This window comes from Podarcis raffonei, chromosome Z (assembly GCF_027172205.1).
Source record: "Podarcis raffonei isolate rPodRaf1 chromosome Z, rPodRaf1.pri, whole genome shotgun sequence".
NCBI classification, from domain to species: Eukaryota; Metazoa; Chordata; class Lepidosauria; order Squamata; family Lacertidae; genus Podarcis; species Podarcis raffonei.
Genome location: NC_070621.1, coordinates 49,020,848 through 49,035,666, shown reverse-complemented (window position 1 = coordinate 49,035,666; position 14,819 = coordinate 49,020,848). Strand labels below are relative to the sequence as shown.

The window sequence follows — 14,819 nt, the reverse complement described above, 5'->3', positions numbered from 1 at the left end:
ATTATACGAAAACATCCTTCCAAACATCCCCATTTGGGTGGCCTCTACCTATGCTCCTTGTTTGAGGCATAGGAACTGAAGTGGAACCAGCCATGGTAAAAAATAATTGGATTTATTATGTTATCTTCTTTCTCGGATTTTGCTGGTCCATTTCTCCACCAGGATTAAGTCCTGAACATATGCAAACCAAACTTCAAATAGGTCAGCAGTCCAAAGGCATTTGAAGGCCCCCCTCGTTGACCTAGCCTTGTTCTAAGCCATTCCTAAGGCAGCTTAGAAGAGGGCAAATTCCTGCAGCTTCTGCTCATTCGCAGCTGCAGGTGCTCCCGATGCCATCTGGGGGACTGAGCAGCACATCTTTTGCAGCGGTGTCATCCGTGCACAGCCAATCAAGCTCATTATGGCACCTAAAAAGAAGCTCAAAAAACCCTAACACAAAGGGAGGGAGGGAGGGAGGGAGAGAAGACTACACCGGGGTCAGCAAATTTTTTCAGCAGGGGGCCAGTCTACTGTCCCTCAGACCTTGTGGGGGGCCGGACTATATTTTTTTTGGGGGGGGATGAACGAATTCCTATGCCCCACAAATAACCCAGAGATGCATTTTAAATAAAAGGACACATTCTACTCATGTAAAAACACGCTGATTTCCGGACCGTTCACGGGCCGGACTGAGAAGGCGATTGGGCTGGCTTTGGCCCCCGGGCCTTAGTTTGCCTATCCATGGACTACACCAGGGATGTCTATTTTCCAAAGAGGGCCAGATTTGATTAAGTGAACCAAAGGGCCAACCAAAGTTACTGACCTTTGTTTAGGATTGAAGCTGTTGAGTTGTTTTTTAAGGATTTTTACCCCAAGAAATAAACTTCCGCAGGGGCCGGATTAAACTGACTGGCAGGCCAATTTAGGCCCCCAAAACAGACTTTGGACATGCCTAGACTACACCATATGGGTGAAGCAGGAGGTGCAAGCCTCCACATTAACATAGGAAAGAAGAAGTGATGAACCCTGCAATGTTCGGTTTGTGGACGGATTTCAAAACCATGTGCCAAGTATTTCTATACCAGAGCCACTCTAATTCCCAAAAAACTCCACCCAATCTTTTAGCTCTTCACAAAAGCTTTCTAGCGAATTAGATTCCTTATTAGGATGCTAATGGCAGATCAAATAGCAGGCTTCGAACATAACTGTGGCTTTCATGGATTGCAAAAAAATCAAGGAGAAGAACATCACCACCCTGAACACGTGGGTGAAACAGAGTTTGTCCCCCCCCCCTTTTAAATAAAGGTGATTTTATCTCTCTGTTACTGGAAGGCTCAGGCATGGAAACTGATCTCCTTAATCAGTCCACATATAGTTATGGGGATGAGGCAAGTGAACGCAAACCAAATAGAACAACCATCAAACATGGCACATCTTAAGTGGAACTTCAGGTATACTGCTGCCCCACAAAAAGCTTTGCTACAGAGGCAGGCAATTAACAGCTTCCCTGTGGATCCTGCCTCCAAAAGACACACAGGTTGCAACCCTCATTGTAAAAGCTGGTCCTTCTCTGGCAAAAGGGTACAGAACCCTGCTCTCAGTCAGAGCAGTCATCTCAATTGCATGCTTTTAGTTCCAACAGAAAAGCAATTTATTCCTGGCTCTCAATGCACTAGGAGACAAAATACCAGCCCCCACTCACTCCCCACTCAATGGATTCCCTGGAACAGCTGGAAGGCTTCCATCGCACAGGCAGCCTGGGAAACACATCTGCCACCACATCTCCGGGCAACCCCTTTGTGAGCAAAGAATTTGGAGAAAGCTTCAAGTTGTGCACATGGGTGGGCAGCAATAAAGGGGTCAGGCCTGACATGGCGAGGCTCCCAGACTCCGTCACCAGAGAGAATAGGACACCTGTGGGAACTCGATTCTTGGAGGGTGAGTTTGCAGCACTGGGTAGAAGAGTGGAGAGGTCCAAGAACCAAATTTGTAGCTCTCAGGTAAGGCGCTGTTGGTGGTCACCTTCAGGAAAGAGGCAGGATGGAAGATCAAACGTTCCTGAACTTCTGGTGCTTCTCTCAGGTGCTTCTCCAAAGCCAGATATGCACTGCAGATGACTCCTTACACAGCAACAGGCAGAAGTTGTGATAGCACCTCATTCTGCTGCAAAATCTCTTTCTCAGACTCTGAGCTCTCAGCCTGACTCCCATCTCTGGGTGCCTTTGGCTGAACTGTCCTGAAGCCATTATGGGCCCATGGACTACTTTGGGTGCTCCAATGGTGAAGGAGGGGCTAAGTGGCCAAGGACCAGCTGCTTAGAACGTGGTGCTGATTAAGGCCAAGGTTGCAGGTTCAACCCCCATATGGGCCAGCTGCACATTCCTGCACTGCAGGGAGAGCTGTACAAGATCCTCAGGATACCTTCCATCATTCTATGACCAGGCAGCTGAAAGGGCTGCAGGGGTGACAGGCCCTTACTGGTCTCTTAAAGAAGAGCTACTGAACATGGACTAGCCAGTAGCTCAGCGCTAGAGCAGCTGTTTTGCATGCAGAAGGTCCCTGGTTGAATCCCCACCCTCTCCAAGTAGGGCTAGGAATTTTCCTGCCTGAAACCCGAAAACTGTGGCTTATCCATGTATGGACAGGGATACAGTTTCTGTAATACAGTGGTACCTCTGGTTATGTACTTATTCATTCCGGAGGTCCGTTCTTAACCTGAAACTGTTCTTAACCTGAAGCACCACTTTAGCTAATGGGGCCTCCTGCTGCTGCCGCGCCGCCAGAGTACGATTTCTGTTCTCATCCTGAAGCAAAGTTCTTAACCTGAGGTACAATTTCTGGGTTAGCGGAGTCTGTAACCTGAAGCGTATATAACCTGAAGCGTATGTAACCTGAGGTACCACTGTATAATTAAGTAGAGACTGGCACCCCTGCAGGCTGTGCTCATCCACCAGTCTACCCCTTTGCCCTCCCCCAAACCTTATGCGCCCCCTCCCTTTACACCTCACACTACCCGTCACCTATCCCCCCCACAGCTTGCCCCACTTCTCCCCTACAGTTTGCTCCAAGCCTCGCTTCTTTTAATTTCCCCATCCCCTCTGCATTAAACAGCTCACTTGAGCCATCAGGCCTTTCCTCACACTGCAGCGAGAGGGAGCCAGGCGAGCAGCATGACAACACACTACATTTTTATGTATAAGTGAAGATATGATAATACACTTTTGCATATTATTTTAACTACGCCTTTTTAAGTACACTTTCTACCTAATAGATGCATTTTTTAACAGAACTTTGCTGCAAAATCCGAAGAATCCCAGGTGTTGAAGGATAGGGTCTATTCCAGGATAGGCAACCTAAGGCCCGGGGGCCGGATGCAGCCCAATTGCTTTCTCAATCCGGCCCACAGACGGTCCCAAAATCAGCGTGTTTTTACATGAGTAGAATGTGTGTTTTTATTTAAAATGCATCTCTGAGTTACTTGTGGGGCATAGGAATTTATTCATTTCCCCCCAAAAAAGTATAGTCCGGCCCACCACATGGTCTGAGGGACGGTGGACTGGCCCATGTCTGAAAAAGGTTGCTGACCCCTGGGCTATTCCGTTTGCATATTCTTTCAGGAAGTGCAAATTAAGGAGAGCCACATTAAAATGCAAACCGAACCAAATTTCTTCCCCTATGCCCACTTATGGCTGAAGACGAATCTTGCCAACATCCAAGGATGGCTAGCACTGTCCAGACCCATAGCAAGCAGGGAGAGATGACCCCTTTCTCTTTAGCCCCTTGATTTTGGCCTTCTGGTTAATGTTTTCTGCCTCAGGACTAGCTCCATCGTTTGGCGCAAACACAGCCAATGCCGAAAAAACCCCACCAGATGCTCACTAATGACTAGCAGAAGCATCCCAGCAGGCAGTTTTCCCAGAGCTCATAGCTTTCCATCTAGTGAATGTGGAAAAGAAAAAAGCACAGAGCTAAGAGGTTGCTTTCTGTGACAAAAGAGAGAACTTTTCCAAGGGCCTCAGCCGACGCTTGCCAGTTCTGGATCTGTAGCGCCTCCTTCAAAACGCCTTGCAGGGATTTGCTCTGTCCAGGAGAGGGCTAGGCCCCAAGAAGCATTCTCTGCCCCATATCAGAAGCACAGAACCCAGGCCACAGTGGTGCCACCAGACCCAAGCAAGCTGCCCTGAGTTTATAAGATACAACGAAACCCCCAGAGGCAACCTCTCCAAGCACGTGTATGGAACCTGCACGCCTCTAGGTGTCATTGGGACTACAACTCCCATTAGCCCCCTCCAGTATGGTCAGTGGTCAGGGATGATGGGAGCTGTAGTCCAACAACAGCTGGAAGGCCACAAGTTCCCCAGCCTGGACTCAGATGGTTTCCCCTCCTTTTGATGGTTCAGAAGAGCTAGAAAGTTGTTAAAAAATAAATTAAGGTTCAATCAACACCTGAAGCTGTTCAAAATCGTGAATGCACAACTGGATAGCTCAGTCGGTAGAGCATGAGACTCTTAAGCTCAGGGTTGTGGGTTCGAGCCCCACACTGGGCAAAAGATTCCTGCATTGCAGGGGGTTGAACTAGATGACCCTCGTGGTCCCTTCCTGCTCCATAATTCTATGAAAGGAGAAGCTCAACAACCCTCCTCCCCCTGGCAAAAAAAATTGCTACCAAGAGATGGACAAGCATTTTTTTACTCCTATACGTGGAATTCATTGCTTACTCTGTTCTCCAGGCAGAAAAGAAGCCAAATCACCCCAGTTTTTTATTACAAACCCACTACCACATGGCAAGGCTGTCCCTATTAGGAGCTGCCACCAGGTGACTCCCAGGTCACAGCCTGAAAAGGAAACTGAAAGGTCAAGCTGCTGTAAACAAACAGGAGCTGGGAGCCAAAGGGAAGAGGGTTTCCCAGCACTTCTCCAGGGAATCCCAGTGAAAGCATTTTCCCCAAGAGAAACAAACACACTGGCTGATTAGAAGAGCTTCATTGAAAATTAAGCTCTCATCAGGTTTTCCCCTCTAATGCTTGCTCTGCACCTGAACACTATTGCAACTGAAAGGGCCTCAAGGTTAAGACTCTGAAACAAGATTCTGATGTCTTAGCCTCCTGTGCTGTGCAAAGGGCACATCAAACTCAACTTTAAATGTGCTCTGTCCCTGGTTATCTCTATTTTTGCTGCCACCTTACCAGATGGCACCAAGAGATTTAACTGAAAGTGAAGAAGGAATTGGACTAAGGCAATTAAGTTATTAGCCGACAATGGGTTTCACTCCACACACAGCCCAGGGGCATCTAAGCCCTCCAAACAAAGCCTGTTGCCACAGGGGAAACCAGGGATGCGCCAATGAAACTGACTGCTGCCATTAATTTCAGGCCAATGCAAGACTCTCAGGACAGAAGCAACCTGTGTCATTCTCAAAACAACCAGCAAAGTCAGCTGCTCAAAGGAGAGCAATGGGGCAGCTGGCCAGCCTAGACAAAGCCCAGCACCCAAGCCCAAGGATGGGGAACCCTTTTCAGTTCAATGGCTGCATTTGCTTCTAGGCAGCTTTTTGTGGCCTGTGTGTCAGTGGTGGGTGAGGCCAGAAGCAACAGTGGGCAGGGCAGCAATTGCTATGCACACACCCAACCCTTCCCCCCCCCATCCAACCAGAGTTTATGGGCACATTCCAGCCAGTGAAGGTGCTCAGGGAGGATGCAAAGTGGAGTTGGTGAAGGCTGTGGCTCGGGGAGAGCTCCAAGGGCCAGAGAGAAAGGCTTGGAGGGCCACACTTGGCCCCGTGCCTCAATCACCACCTTTATCCAGTGACTGCCCCGTGCAGCCAGAAGTCTTCCACCACCCGCCATCTGCAATGCTACCAGGTGTGTTTCCCATCACAAGAACGATGGCTCTTTGGGTCTTCCAGAGCATGAAAGCCGTGTGTTTTGCCATCAAAACTAGCTTTCCCCATGTGTTCATTCTCGCACAGTGCACAATATCTGCTTTTGAATATCACAATAACTAGCAATGGCCACTCTGCATCCCCCTGTTCAGGTGCTGGATCTGAGGTCTTCTTGTTCACTCAGGCAGTTTGTAATTGAGCTGGTGCCTGTGGTGCCCATCTATTACTATTAATTAATTATTAATTACAATTATTAGCATTTATATCCCAACTTTCCTACAAGGAGTGCAAGGCAGCATACATGATCCCCCCTCCTCACTTAACCCCAACAACAACCCTGTGAGGTAGGATAGGCAGGGATACGGCAAATGGCCCAAAGTGACCCAGTGAACTTCACAGCAGAGTGGGGATGTGAACCCTCAGCTTCCAGGTCATTTTTCAAACTTGGGTCCCCTGCTGTTGTTGGACTCCAACTCCCAGCATCCTGGACCACTGGTCTTGCCTACTAGGGATGGTGGGAGTTGTTGGCCAACCACAGCTAGGGACAAAAGGTTGAGAAAGACTGCTCTAACCACTACACCACACTGGGTGGTATGTTGTGGTTGCCTTATTAATATTTTATTGGCTGGGCATTGCAGGGATTTTGTACTGCACATTGTTTTAAATTTTCTAGTTTTGTTTATTTTTATCTGTTGTATTACATCCTATAAGCAGATTCCTGCATCACATAATCATGATGGCAATGGTGATGACAACACTCCAAGGCAGTTTCACAGCTACCTGATGCGAGGACAGAGGCACCTTTTAACAACCTCTGCACAGCTCCTTCTCCTGCTACTAAAGCTCTGTTGCGAATACAGCATGAACTTCTTTGCCCTGCTCTCTGGAGTGCAACATTCTGGGCTGCAGCCAACAAGCGATGGATCAGGAGTGGCTCCGGGAAGTCTGTTTACAGAAAACCACGCCAGAACCAGCTGGATCTGAGCCCTTTTGGTATCTGGAAAGGCTCGTGCTAGTCAGTTGTTTTCAGAGGAGGATGGCGAATTAGCCTCAGCTGCCCCACATCAGGAAGAATGCAGCTTTTGCCTCTCTCTGGATTTGAATCCCCAGAGAAATCATTGCAGCTGTCTCCTGTATTGCACCCCAAGGCAGAGAAGCAACCAAGCAGAAGAGAAGGGGGGGAATGTAGGGCAGCCCCCATTAGGAAAACGGCATAGGGGGCACGCAGGGATTTGTGTGGCATTTCAGAGACAAGCGTGCAGGACTAGCCAATGTGTTGCCTCTCCAGGGACTCCAATTCCCATTGGCCCCTGCTGCTCAGGGCTGATGGGAGTTGTACTCCAGCAACAGACTGGCTGCATGGCTACAGTGGTTTGCTTTTTCCTCCTCCAGGGATCAAGGCACTTTGAAAGAAGGTGTCAAGGCCTGCAGATATCCCTCTCCTGCTTCTGGTCACACAGGTTGTGCAGGCTTTGAGGTTGCTGTAATAGAAAGAAAAGCCTGCCACACTTGTTGGATCAGAGATGACAAGGGAAATCAGTGTGAGCAACAGAGGCAACGGTACCTGCACTATAACACTTTCAACGCTGAGCAAAACCCAACTGATCCTCCTCTCCAGCCTCCAGAACAGCCTTTGCTCTCCTGGTGCCCTCCAGATATTTTGGATGGCAACTGCCCCAGCCTTTTGTGGCTAACATTCAGGGATGATGGGAGTTGTAGTCCAAAACTTTTATTTTACAGTGGTGCCTCGCAAGACGAAATTAATCCGTTCCGCGAGTCTCTTCGTCTTGCGGTTTTTTCGTCTTGCGAAGCACAGCTATTAGCGGCTTAGCGGCTATTAACGGCTTAGCGGCTATTAGAGGCTTAGCAGCTATTAACAGCTTAGCGGCTTTAAGAAAACAAGGAAACAAAGGAACAAAGGAAACAAACTCGCAAGAGCCCATAGGGAAAATCGTCTAGCGAAGCGACGCAAAAACCGAAAAACCCTTTCGTCTTGCGCGTTTTTTGTTTTGCGAGGCATTCGTCTTGCGGGGCACCACTGTACCTCATTTTTATCCCTGCATTGCATGGGGTTGGACTAGATGACCCTTGGGGACCCTTCCAACTCTACAAATCTAAGATTCTATGATTGCATGTATTCATAGCCCACCTTTTCCTCCAAGGCGCTCAAAGTGGAAAACGTGATTCTTCCCCACTCAGCACAATTTAATCCCCACAACAGCCCTGTGAGGCAGTGATCAGCCCTCTGGCAGTGAGCTTCATGGCTGAGTGCAGATTTGAACCCTGGTCTCCCAGTCCTAGTCTGACACTCTAACCATTACACCACCACTGCCCCTCTCGCTGGAGGGAACCATTTTAAGGGAGGCTGTTCCGGAGCCACAGTGAGCAGGAAGGAAGCCAGAGACGGGGAACCTTGCCGAGTCACTCTAACGAAGATGAACGATAATAAGGCTCATGAAAAGCAAGACGTGAAAGCTTGCTGAGCAGCACTCCAACAGCCAAGCCAGGCATTCCTCCTCCAGCCAACTGCCGCTATTCTGGATTTGTTCTTTCTGACCACAAGAACTGCAAAGCTCCTTGACTCTGCTACCGAAGGCTGCTTTGGCTGCTGACTCTGCACCCACCGTTGCCGCCTCTCTGTTTCCAGGCAGCAGCACCGGGCTGAAAAGGAAGCCACACTCTAGTTTTGGTTGCTGCTGAGCGATACAGAGTGCATGACCCTCCCCAAGACGAAATGGGGAATCTGTTCCGGTTGTTCTCATCTGCTTTGCTGGAAACACAAGTTGCACAGCAGGGAGGAAAGAAGCAAGCCAGCCTGAAATCCCTAAATGACCTAGGATCATGCCTCCACCTGCCCACCCAGCTGACAAAACAGCTCACACACATAATGAAATGATTTACTGAAAGAATCCTTCCTGAACTGTGCTGTTTGGGACTGCGGGTAGTGCATGGGGGAGGATGGGAATCACTTTTTAAAAAGCCATTCTATGCAGAAATAAATATACAGAACTCTTTTGAACGTAGAGCTCTAGTACATTACACGGAGGTCTCCTGGCTAAACTTCATCCCGTATGTGCCTGTGGGGGGGGTCAACGTATAAGGAGCCTTCGTTACATGGGGGTTGATTCAACAGTCCAGCCCCCTCCCTCCAAGTTGCAGCCTGGAGTGGTACATCCCCAGAAGACTCTGCTATGTGGTTTTGATGGACAGGCAGTGTTATGTACTGAGTTGAATAGGATCCAAACTGCAGCAGTCTGATTGGTCCTAGAACAATAGGATCCAAAATGCAGCAGTCTGATTGGTCCTAGAACAATAGGATTCAGAATGCAGCAGTCTGATTGGTCCTAGAACAATGCAGCAGTATGATTGGTTGGCAGGAACCACCCAATCATGCTCCAGATAGAAGTGAATCCACAACCTGATTGGCTTACAGTAGAATTCCGGAATTAGCCAATCATGGGCAGCCCATTGTGTAAATAATGTATATAAAGCAGATACTTTGAGGGGACTTTCATTCATTCCTCCTCACCACTATGAGCTGAATAAAGAGCATGAAATCACTTTGTGACTCTGAATATATTTCAGGCAGATAACTGTTTGGGTTTTGACGGCCTCAGCCAGCTTCCTAGTTCGCACACTGTATCAGCAGCAGCAAGTCCCCTTATTTCTAGTGCCCTTTGCTGATTACAGGTCACTTCCTTTGCAAACTGACTGGATTGTTTATGGATAATGAGCAGAGAGATCAGCCAAGAAAGTATAATGTTATAAACAATGGTTGCTCCCAAAATCTAGGCTGAGCATTGCAGTAGCTGATACCCCACCCTGATCGAGTCACCCTACACAACCCAAAAATTTCCAGTATTGGGTGTGAAGGGTTACATTCTGACATGGGTCTCTGCAATAAGCAGGCCTGGCTTCCATTATATTTGTGTACTTGCCACTTCCAGGTTTGAAGACTGCAGTGCTCTTTACATGGGGACACGCTTGAAGGGTGACAAGGGTTCTGACAAGGAGCTGCCTGACCAAGCTACACCAATACACCATCTGCTTCACTGGTTGCCGGTTTGATTCTGGGCTCAATTTAAGGTTTGACCTCCGTCCCACTACATGTGCCCATCTGCAGGTCTTGCTGCCGGCCTGTTCATTCGTAGCACCAAGGATTTGTAACCGACTCCTGAAAAATGTACTCTGCTGCACTACGCCCAGTGGGCTGTGAAGACCATTTTATCTTGGTCTGCCTACCAAGGAACTTGATTTATCATGGATCTGCTGGTGGTTTTGGGCACACACATTATATTTTAGGCTGAAGTTTGCTCGAGTTTTGATTTTATGTAAGCAACCTTGTTATATGGCTGCAAAAAAGGCAGGAGATAAATAAATAAGCCAAGACACCAGATCAGGGTTTATGGCTCTGTTGTAAACAATTTAATCACTTGATTTCAGCTATTTTCAGTTACTGGATTTTTGTGTGTGGTTGGTTATGCGTTTAAACAACCCTAACCCCTGGGGTCACTACAAGACCATAGATCTAAAAATACTTCAGCCTGTCTTCTGGGAAATTTCTCCAAATGGGCCTAATTGTTACAACTGTTAATGACATTGCTCCTCTTGGGCAGAGATGGCTTGGCCACTGGACTCCATGCTCTGGTAACTTCCAGGCTGCAAGAATGCTGGAATGCACTCTTCGTGGGGCTGTGCTTGAAGATGGCTCAGAAACTTCAATCGGATTACATTTTCATTTGCTTAAGAAACTTCAGTTGGGCTCACTATGCAGTGGCTGGGCTCCAGTTAGATATCAAGCAACCCCCATTTTGAAACAGCTGCACTGTTTTGCCATTTTGTTTCCAGGTCCAATTCAAGGTGCTCATGTAAGTGTGGCATGGTGGTTAGAGTTTCAGACCAGGACCTGGGAGATCAGGGTTCAAATCCCCACATAGTCATGAAGCTCACTGGGTAACTTTGCAGTCAGGCACAGCCTCTTCACCTACCTCACAGTCACCATAGGGATTAACTGGGGAGGGGGTGAACCACGGACTCCTTGAATTAAAAAGTGGGTTATATATTTAATAAATAAGCTCTTCTGCTTATCTGCTTAAGAAAGCTGGAGGGGCCAGCCAGATGGAGATGTCAGCCATCAACCTGGCATCCAGAGGTCTCCATGTGATTACAGTTGGACCCGCGCCAGTTGCAAAACACACCTGGCTAATTTTGAACATGGTGGCAGCTCCTGAGTTTCTCCCCACAGAGATGTGGCTGGAACCTTCATTAGACAGCTGCTGGTGAATTATGAAGACGCATCTCTTTACCCTTTATTTTTAGGACTCACTTAATTTTTGTGATTGCAAGTGTCCCCCCCCCCACTTTCAACATTGTGTTCCACCCTGGGACTCTGGGATAAAGGTGGGAAATAAATTATAACAACGTTGATATAGTAAAATAGGCCGCTTGAGCTCCTGTTTTTGTGGAGAAAGATTTCTGTAGCTGAAGCCACACCTAAAGCACCAGCCCTCCCCGTCTCCTGGCTTGCCCATAGGAAACCATTTGCCGCCTCTTCAGCTCCTCATATTTCTGCTTTCTGAGAATATTTCTTCCCATAGAGCACAAATCCGTATGGCGAGGGAACAGCATGGAAAACAAATCTTAGTGATACTTTGCACACACTTCAGAAGGCAGACCTCAGAGCATCCAGCTCTACCAAAGACTCACAAGCTGCCCCTGGCTGCTTCTGAAAACGTCCTGCGTCTGCCAGCGGAATAAAACTCAGTTCCATAGCAGAGAGAGAAAGGGTGTTCAGCTTCCACAAAGGCAAAAACCAATCTAGCCCTGTGAGGTAGACTCAGCATTAACTAAAAACCTCATAACTCTGAGGCCCTGTGCCACCAAGGCATGTCACAATACACCTTTTATTTACAATGCCATTTTTTTAAAAAAATCTCTTCCAGCTAAAGCTTGAGGCTGTAATATGTAAGACCCAAACATTTCTTTGTCACTTTGTTCCTGGCCAAAACTAGCCAGGAACATACAGTGGTACCTCGCAGGACGAAATTAATTCGTTCTGCGAGTTTTTTCGTCTTGCGAATTTTTCGTCTTGTGAAGCACGGATTCCCTGGGTATTAACGGTTTTAAGAAAAAGGAAACAAACTCGCAAGACGTTTTCATCTTGCGAAGCAAGCCCATAGGGAAATTCGTCTTGCGAAGCAACTCAAAAAACGAAAAACTCTTTCATCTTGCGAGTTTTTCGTCTTACGAGGCATTCGTCTTGCGAGGTACCACTGTACTGTCACGGCAATATGTGCAGTATGTGCAGGTCTGGACTTTGCAAAGAGAGCCAATGATTTTCAATAATAATAATAATAATAATATAATAATAATAGTAATAATAATAATAATAATAATAATAATAATAATAATAATTTATTATTTCTACCCCGCCCATCTGGCTGGGTTTCCCCAGACACTCCGGGCAGCTTTCAACAGAACATTAAAACAAAATAGAACTTCAAACATTAAAAACTTCCCTAAACAGGTATATAAAGCTTCTAGCCCTCGTGTTTTTTTCTTTTTAAAAAGCGCTCTTTTAAAAGCTGCAGCTTGCTCTTTTCAAAAAGTACTCTTCTAGCCCTCCTACTTGAAAAGACAGGCTTGAAAATGGGCAGGAAGCATCAGATAGTTAGAATAACCGGCAGTTGAATGACGTGACTTGGACTGGTGCATCATGGGAGGAGAGGGTGGCAATTTTGACCGTAGTGCATCCACATGGTGAGTACAGGAGACACATACTGCATAGGCTACACTGATCTTGCCAGCTGTGGCCACTAGACACTGGGGCAGCTCAATCATAACTCTAAGAGGATCTGTTTGGGTGCTTTCCTCAAATCAAAGCAAATCTCCAGACAACCCTGGCTGGCTCCTACTGCACTTCCTAGGCACAGCTCAAACCATCTCTGTTGCTCCTGGATGTTGGCATAAGCCCTCAGGATGGTTGGCAGGTGTGTTGTTTTAGGAAGACAACATGGCAAGGGTCTGGTTGCACTATAGGAACACAACCTAAGGAAAGCCTCACTACAGGATCAGGCTCAGGGGGCCCCATCTAGTCCAGCATCCTGTTCTCACCGTGGACAACCAGCTGGCCCAATGACAAGAAGCCCAATGCAGGACCTGAGTGCAAAACCGCTCTTCCCACCTGCGTACGCAAGACATCTCCGAAAGAATCCCGGGAACTGTAGCTTGCCCACAGAGCTACAATTCCCAACACCCTTAACACACCAGGATTCTGTTTTTGGTTGGAGCAGAGAAATGTGCTCTAAATGTACAGTGTGTGTGAACGCAGCCCAGACACTCTGCCTGGACAGCGAAGGGGGAATAACATAGAGATAGGGGCTAGTCCTAGTAGCTGCTGAAGGCCTCATCACTTCAAACCATCCATCCTGCAGACCAGCCTCCAAACTCTAGCTTGGCCTCCTTCTCTCTGCCCGACACAGCCTGCGAAGGGAACAAGCTGGCATCTCCCCTATGGGGCGCAGCTGGGCTCTGGGTTCCTATGCCGCAAGTATTTGGTCCTTAGGGCTGGGCGGGCAACTAACACGCTAAGCCTCCTCCCCGCCCCAGGAAACCTCCTCCTTCTCCTCTTCTGGGTGCTGGGTGGAGCCTTCCTTCCCCTTCTGAGGGCGGAGGAGCGGCTTAGAGCTGTTACGAGAGAGGGGGCCTCTCTCCCAGCCCACCGCGGGAGCCCACCACAGACGCAGCTGGTCCCTGCCGTCCTGCCCAGCTGCGCGCAGCCACGCCCCCTCGCTGACACCAGCTCTCCATCCTCGCTTCACCCCAAAGCACCCAGACCCCTTCCCGCCGCGCGCTTCACACCCCGTTCCTCCTTTCCCCACCAGCTACCTCCCGAGGCCCAGCAGCAGCAGCAGCAGCAGAAGAAGGCCGCCTCTGTGCATGCACAGAGAGCGAGCCGGCGGCTCGCAGGAAAGAGGCGTGAGCGCACGCCGTAGGCTGGAAGCTACCCGGCACCGCCGCCGCCACGCGCCCCCGCGTTGCCCGGCGCGCCCCGGAATTAAAGCCCGGCTCCTTACCAGCCCCGGCGAGGCGCGCACCGCCTCCGAGACGCTCTGCCGCAGCTCTGCTGCCGTGCCCGGCTTGCTCAGCCGCTTCGTGAATTTGCGCACCTCGGCCATCGCTCCCGACAGCCGGAGCAGCAGAAACAGTTGCAAGGATAGCCCTGAGTCCGAGCCCGCCAGAGGGTCCGGCTCGGCTCCCTCCCGCCCAGGCGAAGGAGGAGCGAGGGGCTGGACCAGAGCAGCCCTCCCCGGCTGGAGACAAAGGAAGGAAGGCGGGGGGCGAGGAGGAGAGCGTGGCAGACGCGAGCCGGGGCCGGCAGGGAGCAGCACAGAGGGTCTGGCGAAGCCCAGTTCCGGGTCTTCCTCGCATCTTCCACAGGACCGGCTTTTCCTCCTCTTAGACCGGGTCAGCACAGTATCGCAGACCCTGGCTGGCAGTCGTTCTCAGGGGCTTTCAGGCATTCCCAGCATGTCGCTGGGGAACTGAACATCTTCCGCTGAGCTGGGATCCTTTAAGAACACACGGGAGCTGCCTCAGACTTGAGTCAGAACGGGAATGCATCTTGTTCAGTATTATTTATGCCAGGGTTTCCCAAACTTGGATCTCCCGCTGTTTTTCGACTACAACCCCCATCATCCCTTGCCATTGATCCTGGTAGCTAAGCATGATGGAAGTTGTAGTCCAAAACAAGTTGGAGGCTCAAGTCTGGGAAACCCCACTCTACAATGACCAGCCGCCAATACTCTCCAGGATTTTAGGCAGGGAGTCTTTAGCGGCCCTGCTGTGGGCGGAAGATGGGGCTTCTGCAGCAAAAGGGATGGATGCAGATGGCGCTGTGGGATAACCACAGAGCCTAGGGCTTGCCGATCAGAAGGTCGGCAGTTTGAATCCCTGCGAC

At 49.2% G+C, this 14,819-nt stretch overlaps 1 protein-coding gene across 7 annotated transcripts in view; it reads right to left on the bottom strand.

The window, feature by feature from the left end:
- DOCK11 (dedicator of cytokinesis 11) overlaps positions 1-14,156 on the bottom strand; it is a 159,183-nt gene extending 145,027 nt beyond the window's left edge. For 3 of the 7 annotated variants that reach the window (XM_053374524.1, XM_053374527.1, XM_053374528.1), the window contains exon 1: positions 13,936-14,153. In XM_053374524.1, the coding sequence (XP_053230499.1) occupies positions 13,936-14,037 (102 nt within the window). In that variant the 5' untranslated portion in view covers positions 14,038-14,153. Of the gene's footprint in view, positions 1-13,935 lie in introns of all 7 variants that reach the window. The other 4 variants (XM_053374523.1, XM_053374525.1, XM_053374526.1 and 1 more) reach the window with 2 other exon arrangements.
- Between the last annotated feature and the right edge of the window lie 663 nt (positions 14,157-14,819).